Source organism: Mustelus asterias, chromosome 8 (assembly GCF_964213995.1).
Source record: "Mustelus asterias chromosome 8, sMusAst1.hap1.1, whole genome shotgun sequence".
NCBI lineage: Eukaryota > Metazoa > Chordata > Chondrichthyes > Carcharhiniformes > Triakidae > Mustelus > Mustelus asterias.
The window spans coordinates 22,645,311-22,670,663 of record NC_135808.1 but is presented as its reverse complement, the minus strand read 5'-3'; the positions used below and the strand labels follow the sequence as shown (position 1 = coordinate 22,670,663).

Genomic DNA, 25,353 nt, shown 5'->3' with positions numbered 1-25,353 from the left:
TGCCACACCTCCCCCTCTTTTACCACCTTCCCTGCACTTACTGAAACATCTAAACCCTGGAACCTGCAACAACCATTCCTGTCCCTGCTCTATCCATGTCTCCGAGATGGCCATAACATCGAAATCCCAGGTAGCAACCCATGCTGCAAGTTCACCCACCTTATTCCGGATTCTCCTGGCGTTGAAGTATATACACTTCAAACCACCTTCCTGCCTGCTAGTACACTCCTGCGACCCTGAAACCTCATTCATGACCTCACTACTGTCAACTTCCTGCACAGTAAGAAGTTTAACAACACCAGGTTAACCTGGTGTTGTTAAACTTCTTATTGTGTTTACCCCAGTCCAACGCCGGCATCTCCACATCATAACTTCCTGCACACCAGAGCTACAATGCCGGTACCCACCCCCCTGCTGAATGAGTTTAAACCCTCCCGAAGAGCATTAGCAAATTTTCTCCCCCAAGATATTGGTACACCTCTGGTTCAGGTGCAGACCATCCTGTTTGTAGAGGTCCCACCTACCCCAGAAAGAGCCCCAATTGTCCAGGGATCTGAAACCTTCCCTCCTGCACCATCCCTGTAACCACGTGTTCAACTGCTCTCTTTCCCTATTCCTCTCCTCACTATCACGTGGCACGGGTAACAAACCAGAGACAACAACTTTGTTTGTTCTAGCCCTAAGCTTCCACCCTAACTCCCTGAATTTCTGCCTTACATCCCCACCCCTTTTCCTACCTATGTCTTGAGTGCCTATGTGAACCACAACTTGGGGCAGGTCCCCCTCCCCCTTAAGGATTTCGAAAACACGATCCGAGACATCGTGGACTCTGGCTCCTGGGAGGCAACACACCAACCGCGAGTCTCTCTCGTTCCCGCAGAATCTCTTGTCCGTCCCTTCAACTATGGAGTCCCCAATGACTAATCCTCTACACCTCTCCCCCCTTCCCTTCTGAGCCACAAGGACAGACTCTGAGTCAGCGACCTGTACACTATGGCTTACCCCTGCTCAGTCTCCCCCCCCCCCCCCCCCAAAGGCATCCAAAAGTGTACTGTCCCCAATTTCTACTACATTTCTTGTTTCTCCCCCCACTTGGATGGCTCCCTGTACCTTGGTGCGGCGGTTAGTTTGCTCATCCTCCCTTCCCCTACCCTTCTGAGCTGCCGGGCCGGACTCTGCGCCGGAGGCACGGCCACTATTGCTTCCCCCAGGTAGGCTGCTCCCCTCAACAGCACTCAAACAGGAGTGCTTATTTTTAAGGGGCACAGCCACTGGGGTACTCTCTAGTACCTGACCTTCCTTTTTGAAATCTGTTCTTGCTGCTAATTTATTGTTACTAATTCCTCTTGATGTACATTTCTGGTCATTTCTTCTCAAATTCATAGAATCATACAGTGCAGAAGGAGGCCATTCAGCCCATCATGTTTGCACCGACCACAATACCACCCAGACCCCTCTCACCGCAACCCATGCATTTACCCTAGCTAGTCCCCCTGACACTAAGGGGCAATTTTAGCATTGCCAGTCCACCTAACCCGCACATCTTTGGACTGTGGGAGGAAACCGGAGCACCCGGAGGCAACCCATGCAGACACGAGGAGAATGTGCAAACTCCACACAGAAAGTGACCTAAGCTGGGAATTGAATCCAGGTCCCTGGCGCTGTGAAGCAGCAGTGCTAACCACTGTGCCACCGTAACGCCCATGTCTTGAAATGTTCTCCACTGCAGTGGTGTTACCCTACCCCAGTAATATTAGTTTTGTATTGAAGACTTTGCAGAGGCAGGAAGTGAAAATAAATCATTTATTGCAGACATTGCAGCAAAGTTACAGATTGCAGTTTGCAGTGAACGAGACAAGTTCCTAGAATTTGTGCAGGATGATAGGGCAGATCAGAATAGCTTAAAAAGTGCAGCACCAAATAGGGGAATTCCTGACAAACCATGACCACAGTTCCAGTTACAGAGTTACAAATGTGGAACTTGAATCAGTTAATGGTTGTCAGCTTGATGACATCACATCTTCCCTCATTCTCTTGTCCACTGCTGTTCTCAGGGACTGGTACCTCTGGATTAAACTGCCGGGCCCGCACTGGGGATGAGAAAGAAAGACATCACTTTAGAGTGAGGCAAACCCAGCAGAGCTGGAGCACCCCCAACAAAACACATCAGATCCACCCAACTCCCACATATACCAACAGCAAAGTCCATCAGACGCCTCACGCCTAATAATGCAGAAACCTGGAATAGTACAGAGAGTGTCAGGGTGAAATTAAAAAGGAAATCAGAAAAGTAAAGAGAGGGCATGAAAAATGCTGCCAAGAAAATATCAAAGAACCTCCAAACATGCTGTATCAGTACATGAAGAGAAAAGGATAAGGAAAGGGGAGAACTTTTTGGAGACCAACAAGATAGCCTGTGAGAGAGGGTGGAGAATGTGGCGAGGTTGTGAATAAATACATTATGTGGAGATGCCGGCGTTGGACTGGGGTAAAACACATTAAGAAGTTTAACAACACCAGGTGAAAGTCCAACAGGTTTATTTGGTAGCAAAAGCCACACAAGCTTTCAGAGCTCCAAGCCCCTTCTTCAGGTGAGTGGAAATTCTGTTCACAGGTGCCTGGTGATTGTCGAGCGGTGTTCATTCATCCATTGTCGCAGCGTCTGCATAGTTTCCCCAATGTACCATGCCTCGGGACATCCTTTCCTGCAGCGTATCAGGTAGACAACGTTGGCCGAGTTGCAAGAGTATGTACCGTGTACCTGGTGGATGGTGTTCTCACGTGAGATGATGGCATCTGTGTCAATGATCCGGCACGTCTTGCTGAGGTCGCTGTGACAGGGTTGTGTGGTGTCGTGGTCACTGTTCTCCTGAAAGCTGAGTAGTCTTCTGCGGACAATGGTCTGTTTGAGGTTGTACGGTTGTTTGAAGGCAAGAAGTGGGGGTGTGGGGATGGCCTTGGCGAGATGTTCGTCTTCATCAATGTCATGTTGAAGGCTCCGGAGGAGATGCCGTAGCTTCTCCACTCCAGGGAAGTACTGGACGACGAAGGGTACTCTGTCCACTGTGTCCCGTGTTTGTCTTCTGAGGAGGTCGGTACGGTTTTTCGCTGTGGCGCGTTGGAACTGTTGATCAATGAGTCGAGCGCTATATCCTGTTCTCATGAGGGCATCTTTCAGCGTCTGGAGGTGTCTGTTGCGATCCTCCTCATCTGAGCAGATCCTGTGTATATGGAGGGCTTGTCCGTAGGGGATGGCTTCTTTAACTGTTTAGGGTGGAAGCTGGGGAAGTGGAGCATCATGAGGTTATCCGTGGGCTTGCGGTACAGTGAGGTGCTGAGGTGACCGTCCTTAATGGAGATGCGTGTGTCCAAGAATGCAACCGATTCCGGAGAGTAGTCCATGGTGAGTCTGATGGTGGGGTGGAACTTGTTGATGTCATCATAGAGTTGTTTCAGTCATTGTTCACCATGAGTCCAAAGGAAGAAAATGTCATCGATGTATCTAGTGTATAGCATCGGTTGAAGGTCCCGTGCGGTGAAGAAGTCTTGTTCGAACCTGTGCATGAAGATGTTGGCATATTGAGGTGCGAATTTGGTCCCCATGGCTGTTCCGTGTGTCTGGATGAAGAACTGGTTGTTGAAGGTGAAGACATTGTGGTCCAGGATGAAGCGGATGAGTTGTAAAATTGCATCTGGAAACTGGCATTTGTCGGCGCTGAGCACTGAGGCCATTGCAGCAATGCCATCATCGTGGGGATGCTGGTGTAGAGTGCCGAGACATCCATTGTGACGAGGAGTGCTCCTGGTTCAACTGCTCCATGTATGCCGAGTTTCTGTAGGAAGTCCACAGTGTCATGACAAAAGCTGGGAGTTCTTCGTACAATGGGTTTCAGGATGCCCTCGACATAGCCGGAGAGGTTCCCGCACAAGGTTCCATTGCCCGATATGATGGGATGGCCAGGTGTGTTTGCCTTGTGTATCTTCGGGAGGCAGTAGAGATTTCCAACGTGTGGAGTACGTGGGATGAGAGCAAGGAGGGTGCTCTGAAGGTCCGGATCAAAGGTCTTGATCAGAGTGTTGAGTTGATGGGTGTGTTCTTTGGTCGGATCTGCAGGTAACTGTCTGCAGTGTTCCTCATTGTTTAGTTGTCATTTAGAAGTGTACTGATACATCGATTACATTTTCTTCCTTTGGACTCATGGTGAACAATCACTGAAACAACTCTATGATGACATCAACAAGTTCCATCCCACCATCAGACTCACCATGGACGACTCTCCGGAATCGGTTGCATTCTTGGACACACGCATCTCCATTAAGGATGGTCACCTCAGTACCTCACCGTACCGCAAGCCCACGGATAACCTCACGATGCTCCACTGCCCTAGCTTCCACCCTAAACATGTTAAAGAAGCCATCCCCTACGGACAAGCCCCCCCGTATACACAGGATCTGCTCGGATGAGGAGGATCGCAACAGACACCTCCAGACGCTGAAAGATGCCCTCATGAGAACAGGATATAGTGCTCGACTCATTGATCAACAGTTCCAACGCGCTATAGTGAAAAACCGCACCGACCTCCTCAGAAGACAAACATGGGACACAATAGACAGAGTACCCTTCGTCGTCCATTACTTCCCCGGAGCGGAGAAGCTACGGCATCTCCTCCGGAGCCTTCAACATGTCATTGATGAAGACGAACATCTCTCCAAGGCTATCCCCACACCCGCATTTCTTGCCTTCAAACAATCACACAACCTCAAACAGACCATTGTCCGCAGCAAACTACCCAGCCTTCAGGAGAACAGTGACCACGACACCACACAACCCTGCCACAGCAACCTCGGCAAGACATGCTGGATCATTGACACAGATGACATCATCTCATGTGAGAACACCATCCACCAGGTACACGGCACATACTCTTGCAACTCGGCCAACGTTGTCTACGTGATACGCTGCAGGAAAGGATGTTCCGAGGCATGGTACATTGGGGAAAACATGCAGACGCTGCGACAACGGATGAATGAACACCGCTCGACAATCACCAGGCAAGACTGTTCTCTTCCTGTTGGGAAGCACTTCAGCGGTCACGGGCATTCGGCCTCTGATATTCGGGTAAGCATTCTCCAAGGCGGCCTTCACGACACACGGCGGCGCAGAGTCGCTGAGCAGAAACTGATAGCCATGTTCTGCACACACGAGGACGGCCTCAACCGGGATATTGGGTTCATGTCACACTATTTGTAACCCCCACAGCTTGCCTGAACCTGCAAAGTTTCACTGGCTGTCTTGTCTGGAGACAATACACATCTTTTTAGCCTGTCTTGATGCTCTCTCCACTCACGTTGTTTGTATCTTAAAGACTTGATTAGCTGTAAGTATTCGCATTCCAACCATTATTCATGTAAATTGAGTTTGTGTCTTTATATGCCCTGTTTGTGAACAGAATTCCCACTCACCTGAAGAAGGGGCTTGGAGCTCCGAAAGCTCGTATGGCTTTTGCTACAAAATAAACCTGTTGGACTTTAACCTGGTGTTGTTAAACTTCTTACAATAAATACATTGCCACTGTGTTTGGGAAACAGGGAGCAATGTTGACATTGCAGTTGAGGAGGAAATGTGTGAATTACTGCATCAGATAAACATTGTAAGAGATGATGTATTCAGGGATTTTACAAGTTTGAGAGGAGATAAATCACCAGGTTAAAAGGAGCAAAGGAGGGAATTGCAGAGGCTCCGATAATCAGAATCATTCTTCCCGGTCACAGGAGAGTGAACGGAGATTAAAGGACTGACAGCATTACACCATGGATTGAAAAGGGATGAAGGGGCAATCTGAGTAATTATACACCAGTTAGTTTAACTTACTTGGTGGGAAAATTATTGGAATTAATAATTCCAATGTGATGAAGTATAAACCTTCATTTAGAAAGGCACAGATTAATCAAGGAAAGTTAGCGTGGATTTAAGGTGAGCTCATCATTGAAAATTTGGAAGAGGGGAGAAGGAGGCTTGATGAGCTCAAACCCATCAGACCCCTAAACACCAGCACAATTCATCAGAGCAACAAACACGAGTCCCTCACTCCCACACTCACCCAAACCCCTCACTCCCACACTGACCCCAGTCCCTCACTCCCACACTGACCCGAGCCCCTCACTCCCACACTGACCCAAACCCCTCACTCCCACACGCACCCGAGCCCCTCACTCCCACACTGACCCGAGTCCCCCACTCCCACACTGACCCGAGTCCCCCACTCCCACACTGACCCCAGTCCCCCACTCCCGCACTGACCCGAGCCCCCCACTCCCACACTGACCCGAGCCCCCCACTCCCGCACTGACCCGAGCCCCCCACTCCCACACTGACCCCAGTCCCCCACTCCCACACTGACCCCAGTCCCCCCTCCCACACTGACCCGAGTCCCCCACTCCCACACTGACCCGAGTCCCCCACTCCCACACTGACCCCAGTCCCCCACTCCCACACTGACCCCAGTCCCCCACTCCCACACTGACCCCAGTCCCCCACTCCCACACTGACCCCAGTCCCCCCTCCCACACTGACCCGAGTCCCCCCTCCCACACTGACCCGAGCCCCCTCACTCCCACACTGACCCGAGTCCTCCACTCCCACACTGACCCCAGTCCCTCACTCCCACACTGACCTGAGCCCCTCACTCCCACACTGACCCGAGTCCCCAACTCCCACACTGACCCGAGTCCCCAACTCCCACACTGACCCGAGTCCCCCACTCCCACACTGACCCCAGTCCCTCACTCCCACACTGACCTGAGCCCCTCACTCCCACACTGACCTGAGCCCCTCACTCCCACACTGACCTGAGCCCCTCACTCCCACACTGACCCGAGCCCCCCACTCCCACACTGACCCGAGTCCCCCACTCCCACACTGACCCGAGCCCCTCACTCCCGCACTGACCCGAGCCCCTCACTCCCGCACTGACCCGAGACCCCCACTCCCACACTGACCCGAGTCCCCCACTCCCACACTGACCCGAGTCCCCCACTCCCACACTGACCCGAGTCCCCCACTCCCACACTGACCCGAGTCCCCCACTCCCACACTGACCCGAGTCCCCCACTCCCACACTGACCCGAGTCCCCCACTCCCACACTGACCCGAGTCCCCCACTCCCACACTGACCCGAGTCCCCCACTCCCACACTGACCCGAGTCCCCCACTCCCACACTGACCCGAGTCCCCCACTCCCACACTGACCCGAGTCCCCCACTCCCACACTGACCCGAGTCCCCCACTCCCACACTGACCCGAGTCCTCCACTCCCACACTGACCCGAGCCCCCCACTCCCATACTGACCCGAGTCCCCCACTCCCACACTGACCCGAGTCCCCCACTCCCACACTGACCCGAGTCCCCCACTCCCACACTGACCTGAGCCCCTCACTCCTGCAGGGATCCGGGACTCTCACTGATGCCCTCAACTCCTCATCCAACATGAGAACCCAGAATTCTCAAACTCTCCCCCTTTTTCTTGAGCCCCTCACCCTCCCTATCCCAACCCTGCGGCTCTCCCACCCACTCTGTGACCTCCTCCACACCAACCTGAGTCCCACAGCCTGAGCCACCCCCACCTGGAATACTCTCCCACAATCCCTCCCCCCAGTGAGGAGCTGCTATTTTCCCTTCAAATTCCTGCCTTTCTTGGTGTAGATGACGACAGCCACAATGATGAGAGCGATGAGCACGAGGACCCCGACCACAATCCCGACAGTAACAGCAACCTGGGAGCGAGACTTTGCTTCTGTTAGAGAGAGAATCAGAGAGACTGAGTGAATCAGGGAGAGGGAAAAGTGAGAATCAGAGAGAGGGAGAGAGAGAACGTGAAAGTGGGAGAGAATGAAAGAGGCCAAGAAGGGAGGGAGAGAGAGAGAATCAGAAAGAGAGAGAAATCAGAGAGAGAGACAAAATGAAAGAGAGTGAGTCAGAGAGAGAGAGAGAATCAGGAAACACAGGATATACGACATAAAAATCAGCCAATCAACCCATCCAGTTGATGCTGGTGTTTATGTTCCACTTGAGCCTCCTCCCATCTTCCCACATCTAATTCAACCATTTTAACTCTATTCCCTTCTCTTTTGCTTGTCTATTTTCCTCTTAATCTACTGTTCAGTTCAGCCACTCCCTGCAGTAGCGAGCTTCACATTCTCTTCATTCTTTGGTAAAGAGATCTCTCCTGAATTTCCCATTGCGTTTCTTGGTGACTATCCTGCATTGATGGCCTCCAGTTTGTCCTTCCCACAAGAGCAAACATTCTTTCTGTTTCCAGTCTATAAAAACCTTGCATAATTTTGGGCGGCACGGTAGCACAGTGGTTAGCACTGCTGCTTCACAGCTCCAGGGTCCTGGGTTCGATTCCCGGCTCGGGTCACTGTCTGTGTGGAGTTTGCACATTCTCCTCGTGTCTGCGTGGGTTTCCTCCGGGTGCTCCGGTTTCCTCCCACAAAGATGTGCGGGTTAGGTTGATTGGCCAGGTTAAAAATTGCCCCTGAGATGCGTAGGTTAGAGGGATTAGCGGGTAAATATGTGGGGGTAGGGCTTGGGTGGGATTGTGGTCGGTGCAGACTCGATGGGCCGAATGGCCTCCTTCTGCACTGTAGGGTTCTATGATTTTCAAGACCTCGACTAGGTCAACCCTCAGCCTTCTGTTTTCCTGAGTGCGGAGACCCGGTCAATCCTTCACCGAGATGTCCACCCACTCATTCCTGGAATCATCTTTGTAAATCATCTCTGCACTCTCTCCCCTGAATCTATATCCTTTGTATGAAATGGTGACCGGAACTGCACACGTGCTAAATGTCCTATAATGAAGGCTGATACAGGTTTAGCAATAACATCCCTGCTTTACAATTCAATCTCTCGAGAAATAAAACCTGGTTTTCCATTTATTTTGTTTATGACCTTGTCTAACCTGTTACTGATTGGTGTATTTGTACACCCAGATCCCTTTGTTCCTCAACTCCATCCACACCGGCACCTTCCAGGTAATAAGTGACCTCCCGATACATCTTTAACAGAAAACTACCTTCACGTTTATCTGTGCTGAACTCCATTCACCAATTATTTGCTCATTCTAAAAGTTTATGAATGTCCAATTAATGTATTGCAGTTCTCCTCAATATTGACTAATTCATCACAATTTGATGTCCTCTGCAAATTGAGAAATGGGGCGGAATTTTCCGAGATTATTTTCATTGTCCGGCTGGCGTGAAAACGAGAGAGTGCCTGAACCATTTCTTTGAGCGTGTTTTCACTCCCAATCTTACAGACGTAAATATTGACAATATGGGCTAGACTGTTTCTATCCAAAAGAGGCAGTGGTTGGGGCATAACCCGACAGACAGCCTGCAGCTCAGATCGGAGCCACAAACTGCACATTCGCAGAAAAGGCGAAAAAGGCAGCCGTTACCCTGCCACAACTCCCCCCCCCCCCCCCCCCGACCCTTCCCCCGGCCAGATACAGCCTCACCCTCCCCGCCACGGACATCAGGGACTCTGCCCAATTTTCCAACTGCCTTACCCTCCTTACACCCCCTTGCACATGATCCCCTCATCACCCCCTGCCCCTAATTGCCAAGTGACATGACCCTCTCCCCTGCCAACCCTATCATGACAGAGGCAGCAGCGCTAACCGCTGTGCCTAATGACCAAATCCCCGCTGCTGGAGATGCAGCAACTGAGCCAGGGAATGCAGGAAGGGCTGACAGCAACACTGGACCAACTGTGAGGCTGTTGGGAGGAGTCCCAAAGCTTTCAGGTGGGCCAGCTATTGCCTGTCTTGCGTGGTTCCCAGGACAACACTGAAGCTCGCTTGTTACATTGTGATGAATGCACAAAAATGCAAATTGACCCATTTTCACCCATTCTCTTTTGGTCAGGTAGGAATGGATGGGAAAAGGGGCACTATTCCCACCAGTCAGCTCACTCCCCAATTTAGTACATCTTCATGCTGAAAAATGGGCATTATGAGGTCGTAAAATTCTACCCATGGTGTTCTTGGTTCCAATAACCAAATCATTGAGTGTAAATTGTAAACAGTGGTGAGCCGAGCACTGATCCTTGTGGGACACCATTTCCCACTGTCTGTAACTCTGAATAACTCCCTTTACTCACACTCTCTGCTTTCTGTCTCAAAGTCAGTGAGCAATCCATTCTGTCACTTTTCCCTAACTCCACATTCTCTGACCTTATCCATTAGTCTATCACCAGTCACCTTATCTATTACATTGAAAAAATCATATTAAATTATATCTACTACATTATCATCACCTGTTACATCCTCAAAAAATCCACTAAGTGGAGTAAAACAAGACTCTCCATTTCAAGATCCATGCTGACTATTCATTATTGTAATAACTCAGGAAGCCGACTGGAAAGGAACAATGTTTTGTTTGTCAAAGTAAAATTAAAACACAACCCTGTGGTACGTGTACATGAGTTCCATTTGGATGATAGAATACCGGACGCTCAGGGGACCGCCTTATCAAGGGCTCTGGATACGGGTTCCACCTGGTTAGGCAATTGCCAATCACCCAGGCACTCGTATCCCATGAGTCTTACTGGGAGGTCAACCAGGGATTCCCTTTGTAGGTACTCGGGGTTATCACATCCCTCCACCTCCATGCCTGAGGGCTCTCCCTCACTCCTGAGATGTCAAGAACATCTTCATCCTTTGACCAATGGCTTTCTTTCCATTGCATCCTCCACCTGGTCAGGAGAGGTCCATCGAGTCGGCGACCGTCTCTTTCTTGATGACCGCCGAAGTGTCACTGCAGGTGGCTCACTCTCCACAACAACCTCTGGCTGAGATTCCGCTGCCTCAATTTCCATTTCTAAGGCCGAGTCCTCCCCAGCTGTTTTGAAGCCAAGCGTTGGTTGAGTTTCTTTGCTGCCAGTCGATGTGCACGGTGCCGAAGATGGCACGTTCGATGTGCCAGTTGCTTCTGTCGAACGTTTCGGACGGCGTCAGAGGGTCAATATGTTTCCTTACTATCTTGTCTTCAGTTTTTACAGTGTATAACACTGGGCCGATCCTTGAGGGAGGAACCCGTGGTGTCCATTGGGTGCTATCTCCAAAGTTTTGCACGTGGACGGTGTCTCCTGGTTTAAAATTCCAATCAGGCGAATGCCCCCCCTTGGCCCATATTTTGTGCTTTTTGTTTCTCCTCAATTTTTACACTTAGATTCAGGAAAGTGAGGCTCAGCCTGATCCCGCAGGCGTGTGCCCATCAGGAATTCTGCTGGGGCGAAACCCGTCATTATGTACAGGGTTGCCCTGGAGTTAAAATGAACTGTACCAACTTTGTGCCCAAGGAGCCCTGAGTTTGTTTTTTTCATGCTGCTTTTGAACACTTTTTTGAACTGCTTTTGAACCCAAAGATCTGCGGGTTAGGTTGACTGGCCATGCTAAAATTGCCCCTTAGTGTCCTGAGATGCGTAGGTTAGAGGGATTAGCGGGTAAATGTGTAGGGATATGGGGGTAGGGCCTGGGTGGGATTGTGGTCGGTGCAGACTCAATGGGCCAGATGGCCTCTTTCTGCATTGTAGGGTTTCTAAGGTTCTATGATTCTACTTGGACTGCTCGCCCTGTGAAGCCATTCAATGAGAGGTGATATGGGGCTGTGCAGACATGTCTTACTCCATTTGTGGTCATGAATGTTTTGAACTCTTCACTGGTAAACGGGTCCCATTGCCTGTTACGAGGACCTCTGGTATCTCATGCGTACTGAAAGACTGCCCGAGCTTTTCTATGGTGTTATATGAAGTGGTAAAAGCCACCCGGTGTAGACCAATCTACTTCGGGTGGGCATCAATCAATATCAGAAACATTGAGCCCATAAATGGCCCTGCACAATCCAAGGACTTCCCGGCCATTCCCAGGAGAACAGAGAGGCTACTGGTGGGGCCCCCTGGTTATCCTGGCAAGCTTTGCATGTTTGAACCAGTTCCTCTATGTCCCCATCTGTACCAGGCTGCCAAACATAGTTTCCAGCTCACATTTTCATCATTCGATATTGTATTTGTCAAAGTAAAAGTTAAAACACAACTTTGTGGTCCATGTACATGAGTCCCATCCAGGATGATAGAACACCGGACACGCTCAAGGGATTGACTTATCAAGGGCTCTGGATACGAGTTCCACCTGGTTAGGCAATTGCCTATCACCACTGGAACTCAGATTCCCATGAGTCTGACTGGGGGGTCAATCAGGGATTCCCCTTGTAGGTGCTGGGGGTTATCACAACTCTCATATTTTTTGCTTTCATAGAATCTACGGAACAGAGGCAGGCCCTTTGGCCGAAACTGGCCCTAGCCGACCAAAATATCCATCTAACTTAACTCCATTTGCCTGTATTTGACCCATATCCCCCTAAACCTTTCAGATCCATGTATCTGTCCAAATGCCTTTTAAATGTTGTCAATGTCCCTGCTTCAACCACTTCCTCCGGCAGCTCTTTGCACATATGTACCATTCTCTGTGTAAAACAGTTGCTCCTCAGGTTTCCATTAATTTTTTCCCCTCTTAACATAAACCTATGCTCTCGAGTTCTCGATTCCCCAACCCTGGGAAAAAGACTGAGTGCATTCACCCTATCCATGTCCCTCATGATCTTATTATATACCTCTACAAGATCACCCCTTAGTCTCCTACGCTCCAAAGGAAAAAAGTCCTCGCATGTCCAATCTCTCCCTACAACACAGTCCCTTCAGTCCTGGCAACATCCTTGTAAATCTCTTCTGTACTCTTTCGAGTTTAATAACATATTTCCTGTAGCAGGGCGACCAAAACTGAACACAATACTCCAAGTGCGGCCTCACCAACGTCCTGTGCAACTGCAACATAACTTCCCAACTTCTATACTCAGTGACTTGACTGAAGGCCAGCGTGCCAAAAGGCTTCTTCACTGCCCTATCTACCTGTGACTCCACTTTCAGAGAACTGTGCACCTGAACTCCAAGGTCCCTAAGTTCAACGAAACTCCCTAAGGTCCTACAATTCACTGTTAAAGTCTGAGCTTGATTTGACTTTCCAAAATGCAACAGCTCACACTCATCTGTGTTGAACTCCATTTGCCATTTCTCGGCCCATTTCTCCAGCTGATCAAGATCCTGCTCCAATTTTTGACAAGCTTCCTCACTGCCTAAAATACCACCTACTTTAGTGTCTTCTGCAAACTTACTGATCATGCCTTGTACATTCTCATCCAAATTGTTGATATAGATAACAAACAGCAATGGGCCCAGCACCGACCCCTGGGGCATACACTAGTCACAGGCATCCAGTCCGACAAGCACCCTTCCACCATTACCTTCTCCTTCCTATCATCACGACAATTACATCAGCAATTTGCCAGCTCTCCCTGGATTCCATGTGATCTCACCTTCCAGAGCAGCCTGCCATATAGAAATTTATCAAAGGCCTTACTGAAGTCCAAATAGACTTTCTAGATTTTCATGAATTCTCTCCAATAGACAGAGTTCCAGTATTTTTCTGAACATTCATCCGAAGTTGACTGGAGTAAACATCCAGAATACACTAGGTCCTGTAATACTGTAATATCCCAGGATACACTGGCCCTGTCATACTGTAATATCCCAGGATACACTGGCCCTGTAATACTGTAATATCCCAGGATACACTCGGCCCTGTCATACTGTAATATCCCAGGATACACTGGCCCTGTAATACTGTAATATCCCAGGATACACTGGCCCTGTCATACTGTAATATCCCAGGATACACTGGCCCTGTCATACTGTAATATCCCAGGATACACTGGCCCTGTCATACTGTAATATCCCAGGATACACTGGCCCTGTAATACTGTAATAGTGTGGAAATGCCGGCGTTGGACTGGGGTAAACACAGTAAGAAGTTTAACAACACCAGGTTAAAGTCCAACAGGTTTATTTGGTAGCAAAAGCTACCAAATAAACCTGTTGGACTTTAACCTGGTGTTGTTAAACTTTATACTGTAATAGCCCAGGATACACTGGCCCTGTCATACTGTAATATCCCAGGATACACTGGCCCTGTAATACTGTAATATCCCAGGATACACTCGGCCCTGTCATACTGTAATATCCCAGGATACACTGGCCCTGTCATACTGTAATATCCCAGGATACACTGGCCCTGTAATACTGTAATAGCCCAGGATACACTGGCCCTGTCACACTATAATATCCCAGGATACACTGGCCCTGTAATACTGTAATATCCCAGGATACAGTGACACTGTAATACTGTAATATCCCAGGATACACTGGCCCTGTAATATTGTAATATCCCAGGATACACTGGCCCTGTAATACTGTAATATCCCAGGATACAGTGGCCCTGTAAGATTGTACTATCCCAGGATACACTGGCCTTGTCATTCTGTAATATCCCAGGATAGACTGGCCCTGTAATACTGTAATATCCCAGGATACACTGGCCTTGTCATACTGGAATATCCCAGGATACACTGGCCCTGTCATACTGTAATATCCCAGGATACACTGGCCCTGTAATACTGTAATATCTCAGGATACACTGGCCTGTCACACAGTAATATCTCATGATCCACAGGCGCCCTTTCCTACTATAATATTCAACAATGCAATGGGTCCTGCACTTCCTGTTATTTGCCACAATGCACCGGGCCCTGTCATGCTATAATATCGCAGGATACACTGGGGCAGATTGCACAGTAAAATCCCAGGACACACAATCACTTTCCTTTAATGGTGACACCATGATGATGTAATGCATTGAAGATTAATATTTATTTCCTTCTTGCTCTATACTGGGCCTCAGGCTGTCCTGGGCTGACAGCTCAGCACTGACCCTCCCTCCTGTGACCCTGGTCTGAGGCTGGGTCCTCTCGAACAGTGAGAAATAGTCTTACCGTAAATCACCACCAGTGTCTCATTCATCCCGCTGTGTTCCACCCGACAGGAATACTCGGCCTGGTCCTCTGGATCAAACTCTGCCCATTTCCGGATCTGGTAGGTGCTGTCGTGATTGGGTAAGATCCCACTGGACAGAGTCTCATCAATCACCACTTCATCTCTCCACAGATTCACCTCGATGGCTTGAGGGTAAAACCCAGTGACGGCACAGGACAGCTGGTTAGAATCACCCAGACGGGTAAAGGACACGATCGGGGCAACTGAGAGAGAAAGAAAGAGGAGTCAGTACAGGAACCTCGAGATGGAGGGTCCCGGCATCACCCCCTTCACCGACTCTCACTCCCCCACTCACTCACCGACTCTCACTCCCCGCTCACACACCCACTCTCACTCCCCCCTCACTCACCGACTCTCACTCCCCCCTCACTCACCGACTCTCACTCCCCCCTCACTCACCGACTCTCACTCCCCCCTCACTCAAAGACTCTCACTCCCCCCTCACTCAAAGACTCTCACTCCTCCCTCACTCACCCACTCTCACTCACCCACTCTCACTCACCCCTCACTCAACGACTCTCACTCCCCCCTCACTCACGACTCTCACTCCCCCCTCACTCACTGACTCTCACTCCCCCCTCACTCACCGACTCTCACTCCCCCCTCACTCACCGACTCTCACGCGCCCTCACTCACCGACTCCCACGCCCCCCTCACTCACCGACTCTCACGCCCCCCTCACTCCCCCCTCACTCACCCACTCTCACTCCCCCCTCACTCACCGACTCTCCCTCCTTCCCTCCCTCACTCACTCTAAGTCCCGTGTCAGAACTGTGCCTTTAAGGAATGTATTTGTATTTCTTCTAAAGGGACTGTTTTATATGTCAACTCTGATGACTGCAGCAACCCACATGCTGATGATTGTTACGAAGTGGAAGTTGATCTCCTCTCTGAGAACTGATACTCAGCCACTGAAAGAGCATTACGTCCCTTCATAATCTGTTAAAATGTGTGTGAGAAGGTTTAATATCTGCACTTCAGCAACTTTTAGTGATCAAATCAAAATAACTACCTGAGATTCCCTCTGTAAAGCAACAAGTAACACAATATTTATCTAACTAACAGCAATCAGGTTAACTAAACAATTAACAAACCGAATAAAGCACGATTCCAATGGAATGCTCTTTAGATAAATCCAATTCCCATTTTTTACAAAACAATTTGAATTTCTAGTCACTCTCAAAATTTTAACCAGTTTTGTCATCTTCCGGAATGCTCTGTCTTTATCTTCTGTTTCCACTAACTTCCGTTTGTACCTTTACGCTTGAGATGAGGCTTTCTTTTAAGACATAAATGTGGCTGTCACTCTGTTAGAGACAGTTGCTGTCTGTCTCTCTCTCCCTCTCTCTCTCAAGCTGTAAACCGTGGCAGATGCATTTGCTGGCAGAGGCAGGAGTGTGGCTTTTATACCCCTGATGACATATCAAAAATCCCCACAATAGGATTGGTTTACCACTAGTTATCAAAACATCAAATTCAAATCTGAGAGGCTGCTGCTATTCAAATCCCTAATTTAAACTGATTGTTTAAAGTTACTGCCCAGGCTCATGATACAATGTACAGTGTACAGCAGTGTACAGCCTACTCTTCAGTACAGAAATAAAAACCTTTTTTTAAACAGCCCATGCAATGCCTTCTGCTCCGAGCATTTTTACAATTGTGTTATCATTTTAAAAACATAAACTTCACAATATAATGCGGAAGAATCATTGCTCCTAATTATTGGGGTGTTTGTTTTAAACTCAGCGAATGCAGTTTTGTGAAATGTTGTGGTTTTCTCCTGGTGTTTCAGAGTCGGGTGTAATTCGGTTGATTGGCAAGAAGGAAATCATGTCAATGGGAGCAGTTTGGGTTACAGAGGGACAGGCAGGCAGTTGCTGTTTCAATTTGAAAAAGGAAGGAGCAGCTCTTTCTCTCTCCCTTTCTCTGTCTGGAAATTGCAGTCTGGAAGCTGATAGAAAATAAGTATCTCCCTCCAGCTTTCTGCAAAATGCACTCGGTGTTTTCTACCTTTCTCTCTATCTGTCACGCGTCACTCAATGACTCAGTCCCCCTCACCCACTGATTCCCACCCCCCTCTCACTCACCCACCGATTCCCACTCACTCCCACCTCACCCACTGATTCCCACTCACTCCCCCCTCACTCACCCTGACCCACTGATTCCCGCTCCCTCCTCACTCACCGACTCTCGCTCCCTCCTCACTCACCAACTCTCGCTCCCCCCTCACTCACCCACTCTCGCTCCCCCCTCACTCACCCACTCTCGCTCCCCCCTCACCCACTGATTCCCACTACCTCCACCCTCACCGAATCTCACTCCCGCCTCACTCACCGACACTCACTCCCTCCTCACTCACCGACTCTCACTCCCCCCTCACTCACCGATTCCCACTCACTCCTCCCTCACCCACTGATTCCTACTCCCACCTCACTAACCGATTCTCATTCACTCCTCACTCACCGACTCTCACTCCCCCCTCACTCACCGACTCTCACTCCCCCCTCACTCACCGACTCTCACTCCCCCCTCACTCACATTCGCACGACGACTCAGTTCCCCCTCACTCACCGACTCTCACTCCCCCCTCACTCACCGACTCCCACTCCGCCCTCAATCACCAACTCTCACTCCGCCCCTCACTCACCGACTCTCACTTCCCCCTCACTCACCGACCCTCCCTCCCCCTTCACTCACCGACTCTCACTCCCCGCTCACTCACCGACTCTCACTCCCCCCTCACTCACCGACTCTCACTCCCCCCTCAGTCACCGACTCTCACTCCCCCTCACCCTCCGACTCCCACTCCCCCCTCACTCACCGACTCTCATTCCCCCTCACTCACCGACTCTCACTCCCCCCTCTCTCACCAACTCTCACTCCCCCCTCACTCACCGACTCTCACTCCCCCCTCATTCACCGACTCTCACTCCCCCCTCACTCACCGATTCCCACTCACTCCTCACTCACCCACTGATTCCCAATACCTCCACCCTCACCGAATCTCACTCCTGCCTCACTCACCGACTCTCACTCCCGCCTCACTCACCGACTCTCACTCCCTCCTCACTCACCGACTCTCACTCCCCCCTCACTCACCGATTCCCACTCACTCCTCCCTCACCCACTGATTCCTACTCCCCCCTCACTAACCGACTCTCACTCCCCCCTCACTCACATTCGCACAACGACTCAGTTCCCCCTCACTCACCGACTCCCACTCCCCCCTCACTCACATTCGCACAACGACTCAGTTCCCCCTCACTCACCGACTCTCACTCCCCCCTCAATCACCAACTCTCACTCCACCCCTCACTCACCGACTCTCACTCCCCCCTCACTCACCGACCCTCCCTCCCCCTTCACTCACCGACTCTCACTCCCCGCTCACTCACCGACTCTCACTCCCCCCTCACTCACCGACTCTCACTCCCCCCTCACCCTCCGACACCCACTCCCCCCTCACTCACCGACTCTCATTCCCCCTCACTCACCGACTCTCACTCCACCCTCTCTCACCGACTCTCACTCCCCCCCTCACTCACCGACTCTCACTCCCCCCTCACTCACCGACTCTCACTCCACCCTCTCTCACCGACTCTCACTACCCCCCTCACTCACTGACTCTTACTCCCCCCCTCACTCACCGACTCTCACTCCCCCCTCACTCACCGACTCTCACTCCCCCCTCACTCACCGACTCTCACTCCCCCCTCGCTCACCGACTCTCACTCCACCCTCACTCACCGACTCTCACTCCCCCCTCACTCACCAACTCTCACTCCCCCCCCTCACTCACCGGCTCTCTCACCTCCTTCACTCACCGAATCTCACTCCCTCCCTCCCTCACTCACTCTAAGTCCCCTGTGTCAGAACTGTGCTTTTAAGGAATGTATTTGCATTTCTTCTAAAGGGACTGTTTTATGTGTCAACTCTGATTACTGCAGCAGCCCACATGCTGATAATTGTTACGAAGTGGAAGTTGATTTCCTCTCTGAGAACTGATACTCAGCCACTGAAAGAGCATTACGTCCCTTCATAATCTGTTAAAGTGTGTGTGAGAAGGGTTAATATCTGCTCTTCAGCAACTTTTAGTGGTCAAATCAAAATAACTACCTGAGATTCCCTCTGTAAAGCAACAAGTAACACTTTATTTATCTAACTAACAGCAATCAGGTTAACAAAACAATTAACAAACCGAATAAAGCACGATTCCAATGGAATGCTGTTTAGAAAACTCCAATTGTTACAATTGTGTTATCATTTTAAAAACATAAACTTCACAACATAATGCAGAAGAGTAATTGGTCCTAAGTATTGGGGTGTTTGTTTTAATCTGAGCTAATGCAGTTTTGTGAAATGTTGTGGTTTTCTCCTGGTGTTTCAGAGTCGGGTGTAATTAGGTTGATTGGCAAGAATGAAATCATGTCAATGGGAGCAGTTTGGGTTACAGAGGGACAGGCAGGCAGTTGCTGTTTCAATTTGAAAAACGAAGGAGCAGCTCTTTCTCTCTCCCTTTCTCTGTCTGGAAATTGCAGTCTGGGAGCTGATAGAAAATAAGTATCTCCCTCCAGCTTTCTGCAAAATGCAGGAGGTGTTTTCTACCTTTCTCTCTATCTGTCCCGAGTCACTCAATGACTCAGTCTCCCTCACTCACCGATTCCCACTCACTCCCCCCTCACCCACTGATTCCCACTCACTCCCACTGATTCCCACTCACTCCCCCCTCACCCACTGATTCCCACACCCCCTCACCCACTGATTCCCACCCCCTCCCCGACTCTCACTCACATTTCACTCACCGACTCTCAGTTCCCCCCTCACTCACCGAGTCTCCCTCCCTCCCTCACTCACCGATTCCCACTCACTGCTACCTCACCCACTGATTCCCAAACCCTCCTCACTCACCGACCCTCGCTCCTCCCTCACTCACCGACCCTCGCTCCCCCCTCACTCACCGACACTCGCTCCCCCCCTCACTCACCAACTCTCACTCCCGCCTCACTCACCGACTCTCGCTCCCCCCCTCACTCACCGACTCTCGCTCCCCCCCTCACTCACCGACTCTCCCTCCCCCCTCACTCACCGACTCTCGCTCCCCCCCTCACTCACCGACTCTCACTCCCTCCCTCACTCACCGATTCCCACTCACTCCTACCTCACCCACTGATTCCCAAACCCTCCTCACTCACCGACCCTTGCTCTCCCCTCACTCACCGACCCTCGCTCCCCCCTCACTCACCGACTCTCGCTCCCCCCTCACTCACCAACTCTCGCTCCCCCCTCACTCACCGACTCTCGCTCCCCCTCACTCACCGGCTCTCGCTCCCCCCCTCACTCACCGACTCTCGCTCCCCCCCTCACTCACCGACTCTCCCTCCCCCCTCACTCACCGACTCTCGCTCCCCTCCTCACTCACCGACTCTCACTCCCTCCCTCACTCACCGATTCCCACTCACTCCTACCTCACCCACTGATTCCCAAACCCTCCTCACTCACCGACCCTTGCTCTCCCCTCACTCACCGACCCTCGCTCCCCCCTCACTCACCGACTCTCGCTCCCCCCTCACTCACCAACTCTCGCTCCCCCCTCACTCACCGACTCTCGCTCCCCCTCACTCACCGGCTCTCGCTCCCCCCCTCACTCACCGACTCTCGCTCCCCCCCTCACTCACCGACTCTCGCTCCCCCCTCACTCACCGACTCTCACTCCCCCCCTCACTCACCGACTCTCACTCCCCCCCTCACTCACCGACTCTCGCTCCCCCCATCACTCACCAATTCTCGCTCCCCCCTCACTCACCAGCTGTCAGTTCACTCTGTCCGAACTCGAGGGATTTCCTCAACCACTCAATACAGTCCACCTCCAGTAATTGTTTGAATCGCTCATTCTGGGCAGTATCCCTGTCAAGATTGTTTTTGATGATCTCTCCCCAGGTCACTGGGGTCACCCACACCATGTGATCCTTGTCGAAGCTGAGCACATCCTGTCCATTCCACCCAATCCGGTTGAATGCACTCGTGGTCCCATCATCCCTCAGATTGCAGCCAGTCATCATCTGTAAAACATGGATTCCTGTGGATCACAAACAGCCAATTAGAGTCAGTCCCAATGTGAGATCCCACCCCCACAGCCAATCCAAGCTAGTTCCACTCAGAAGCCAGACCCACTCTATCAAGAGCCAATCAAATCAAGCGAGGCACCTCCCACCACATAGAAAGCCAATCAGCGGCAGTTACACTAAGTGGATCTCATGTCCTCCACACACAGCCAATCCGAGCCAGTCTCTCTTGGATACATTCCCTCCACTCATTGATCGCCAATCAAATTTGCTGTCACATATCCAATCGTAGCCAATCAGCCTCTGGCTCCCAGTTCCTGATCCATTCTTGGTTTCTTCCCACCTGCACCCCCGAGTGGTGGGAAAGTGAGGACTCACTTCCTGTCTGCTGGGACAGAGAAATGAAGACCGGAAAAGACAATTTGACAATCATCCCCAGCTCTTGTGCGAGAATCTTCTTCTGTTCCCAAGCCTCATGTCCGTCGATCTCCACCATCCTCTGCTCCTGGGGGATCAGCTCCTTCCGATCGCTGTCGTACACAACAACCCGGAGATCATCCACATAACCGACAAGCACAAACTCCGGGAAACCCGGGATCGGAGTCATTCCCGTGACGGAAATCCGGAGAGAGTGAGAACCTGAAAAACGGAGAGAGATCAAGGTATGAACACAAAACACCAGCATCCACCGTTGGGCACCAGATTAGAAACTCCATGTTATGAATTTAGACCAGACCCCAACTCTCTTTTTTGACTTTGACATTCGTGTGAGGATAAAGTGTTTCACTCGAGGTGTCATTCCAATGACCCACTAGGAAGCTTTTGTCAAAACAAACTTTATTTAACAGTACAGTTTAACTATAACAAAAAGAAATAGCCTCAACTTTTACCAACTGAAATTCTTACATGTGACAAGATACAACTCTTAACTGCTGGATTATTTCTAATTGTTCCAATTTAAGCAATATTCCTCATAGACATAAACACCTCCTGAAAATCAGTCAGCAAACAGCCTTACATGTGGGTATCTGAGCTGGGTATCTCCAGCCTCCAAAACACCTCTGGAGAGAGACCTATTTTCGAGCAGGTCCCAAACTACAGTCTTTAGAGAAAGAGAGAGGGAATAATGCTTCTGGCAGGTCCAGGCAGACAACTGTCTGCTTGTCTTCCTGTAAGCTTAGCTCTTCCCATCAGCATATGACTTCCTCTTGTCAATCAACCGAATTAAACCTTACTCTGAAACCCCAGGGACAACCCAAAAAAATAAACAAAACAGCTCAGATAAAAGCAAAAAGAAACATTATCTGGGATAAATTATGCTTCTGCACTCTCAGCATGTGGGCTGCTGTTTGTGGGCAAATCGGCACTGTAATCAGAGCTGAAGTTGAAAACAATCCCTTCACAAGAAACATGATATAGATACATTTCTTAAAGGCACAGTATCCTCACACCTCCCCCTTAAAAAAAACAGCAATAAAAAATGGCTTCATTTTTCATAACTTCAAGTTTCACACTATTAGTACTACATATATATATATATAAAATATACACATTCTAGTAAATCAATGCATGCAAGTATAATAGTTCTATTGTCCAGTACAGTCATTCTCTTCCGACATTGAATATTCCTTCCTCTTTCATGAAATTGTTGATGAAGCATCAGCAATCACATTCTCACTTTCTGCCACATTGTAATTCTCATATAAAATGGCTGTAATAATAAACTCCATCTAAAGAGCCTTTCACTTTGATCTCTAAATTTCTCCAGAGACGTCAATAGATTATGATCAGTGTAAATAACTGTCTCAGATGAATTGCTGACAACATAAACGTTAAAATGTTGCAATGCCAACACCAAACTCAATGTTTCTTTTCTCAATGGTTGAATCTCTTTTGATGGTTATTTAGTTTTCCAGAAAAAAGTACCCAATTGGTCTTTATATCCTTTTGTCATCTTCTTGTAATAGAACAGCCACATCACTCGCATCAATGGCCATCTTGAATGGTTTTGCATAATTTGTTCTTGCCAACACAGGTGCAGTGGTTAACACATTATTCAGGCTGCCAAATGCCCTCTGACATTCACCGTCCACTGAAATTTTGCATGTTTTTTCAGCAAGTCAGTCAGTGCAGCAACCATAATGCAAATGTTTGGCACAAAATTCCTATAAAAACCATCCAGGTCCAAGAATGCAGTACTTCACTTTTCACCGGCAGTATTGGGCACTCCCCAATAACCTTTGTTTTCACCGACCGTAGGGCCTTCCATCCATGTCTAATTGTATGGACTATGAATGTGACTTTGGTTTTTGTAAACTCGTTCTTAGCCAAGTTTACCACCAAGCCTGCATCCTGAAGCCAATTGAACAATTCCGCTCGGTGCTCCAAATGTTCCTTCCACATCTGTCTGAAAACCACCAGTTTGTTTATGTACACAGCACAATTAGGTAGTCCAGAAATGACCTTATTAGTTAATGTTTGAAATGTGGCTCGTGCATTTTTCATTTCAAATGGCATGATTTTAAACTGGTACTGACCATTTTTTGTCATGAAAGCCAAAATCTCCTTTGCCCTTTCGGATAAAGGTACCCGCCAGTATCCTTTTAGTAAGTCAAGTTTGGAAATAAAAGTCACTTGTCCCACCTTCTGAATGCAGTCTCCCAAGAAAGGAATGGGATATGAATCTTATTTTGTAACTGCATTAACTTTCCTATAGTCCACACAGAATTGTTGGGTGTCATCTCATTTTGGAACCCTCACTACGGGTGAGCTGCACTCGCTCCAACTCACTTCAATTATGTAATTTTTAAATATGCTTTCAATCTCCTTTTGAACCTATGCCAACTTTGGAGGGTTAAGCTTGTACAGATATTGCTTAATTGGAACAGCATTTCTTACATCTACGTTGTGCATAATTATTTTAGTCCTTCCCAGTTTATTCCCACATATCTCTCCATGTGGTTGTAGTAACTCTTTCAGGCCATTTTGATTTTCCTCCAGAAGGTAACTCAATCGTTTATTTCAATTTCCGATTACTTCCACATTATCCAATCTAATTTGAAGAATGTCAAATGCAGAATCATCTGGACTTATTTCTTCACTCTGCATTGTCATAACTAATGCATCCCCCTTCTGCTTTCCTTCCCGATCAAAATATTGCTTGAGTATATTCTCAGGAAACACTCTGTGAGATTTCCTTCGATCCAACGTTCTTGTCATATAATTCTCCACGGGTACTATCAAGCAGCACCTGCTTAATGATAACCTGCTCAGTGACGCCCAGTTTGGGTTTCACCAGGGTCACTCAGCTCCTGACCTCATTACAGCCTTGGTTCAAACATGGACAAAATAGCTGAATTCCAGAGGTGAGGTGAAAGTGACAGCCCTTGATATCAAGGCCACATTCGGCCAAGTGTGGCATCAAGGAACTCTAGCGAAACTGAAATCAATGGGTATCAGGTGGCAAACTCTCCGCTGGTTGGAGTCATACCTGGCACATAGGAATGTGATTGTGGAGGGTCAGTCATCTCAGCTCCAGGACATCTGTGCAGGAATGAACAATGGGGAACCTGTGGACGTGGTGTATCTGGATTTCCAGAAGGCATTTGACAAGGTGACCCACCAAAGACTGCTACACAAGATAAAGGTGCACGGTATTACGGGTAATGTACTAGCATGGATAGAGGATTGGTTAACTAACAGAAAGCAAAGAGTGAGGGTAAATTGGTGTTTTTCTGGTTGGCGATCAGTGACTAGTGGTGTGCCTCATGGTTCAGTGTTGGGACCGCAATTGTTTACAATTTACAGAGATGATTTGGAGTTGGGGACTAAGTGTAGTGTGTCAAAATTCACAGATGACACTAAGATGAGTGGCAGAGCAAAGTGTGCAGAGGACGCTGAAAGTCTGCAAAGGGATATAGATAGGCTAAGTGAGTGGGCGAGGGTTTGGCAGATGGAGTATAGTGTTGGTAAATGGGAAGTCATCCATTTTGGTAGGAATAACAGCAAAATGGACTATTATTTAAATGGTAAAAAATTGTAGCATGCTGCTGTGCAGAGGGACCTGGGTGTCCTTGTGCAGAATTTCAAGGAGTTGGTTTGTAGGTGGAGCAGGTAATTAATAAGGCAAATGGAATGTTGTCCTTTATTGGAGTTGAAAAACAGCGAGGTGATGTTGCAGCTGTATAAGGTGCTGGTGAGGCCACACCTGGAGTACTGTGTACAGTTTTGGTCTCCTGACTTGAGAAAGGATATATTGGCACTGGAGGGGTTGCAGAGGAGATTCA

The 25,353-nt window shown here is 49.3% G+C and overlaps 2 protein-coding genes across 2 annotated transcripts in view; both read right to left on the bottom strand.

Moving 5' to 3' along the window:
- Nucleotides 1-1,813: 1,813 nt before the first annotated feature.
- Nucleotides 1,814-25,353, bottom strand: part of LOC144496949 (class I histocompatibility antigen, F10 alpha chain-like) — a 48,070-nt gene continuing 24,530 nt past the window's right edge. Inside the window, 1 exon segment of the mRNA XM_078217583.1 lies at nucleotides 1,814-2,090. Within this exon segment, the coding sequence (XP_078073709.1) occupies nucleotides 1,987-2,090 (104 nt within the window). The 3' untranslated portion in view covers nucleotides 1,814-1,986.
- Nucleotides 7,667-23,045, bottom strand: LOC144497525 (class I histocompatibility antigen, F10 alpha chain-like). Its single transcript, XM_078218919.1, has 5 exons — nucleotides 22,994-23,045; nucleotides 21,446-21,706; nucleotides 20,809-21,081; nucleotides 14,945-15,208; nucleotides 7,667-7,794 (listed from the first exon to the last, which is right to left on the bottom strand). Exons 1-5 carry the CDS (start codon nucleotides 23,043-23,045, stop codon nucleotides 7,667-7,669), a joined length of 978 nt encoding a protein of 325 aa, XP_078075045.1.

Coding starts and splice junctions, on each gene's coding strand:
- LOC144497525 (XM_078218919.1), bottom strand. CDS start 23,045: ATGTGGCTGTTCTATTACAAGAAGATGACAAAAGGATATAAAGACCAA. Junction 21,082..21,445: donor TCTGTCCCAGCAGACAGGAA/GTGAGTCCTCAC, acceptor TGTGATCCACAG/GAATCCATGTTTTACAGATG. Junction 15,209..20,808: donor ACAGAGTGAACTGACAGCTG/GTGAGTGAGGGG, acceptor TTTCTCTCTCAG/TTGCCCCGATCGTGTCCTTT.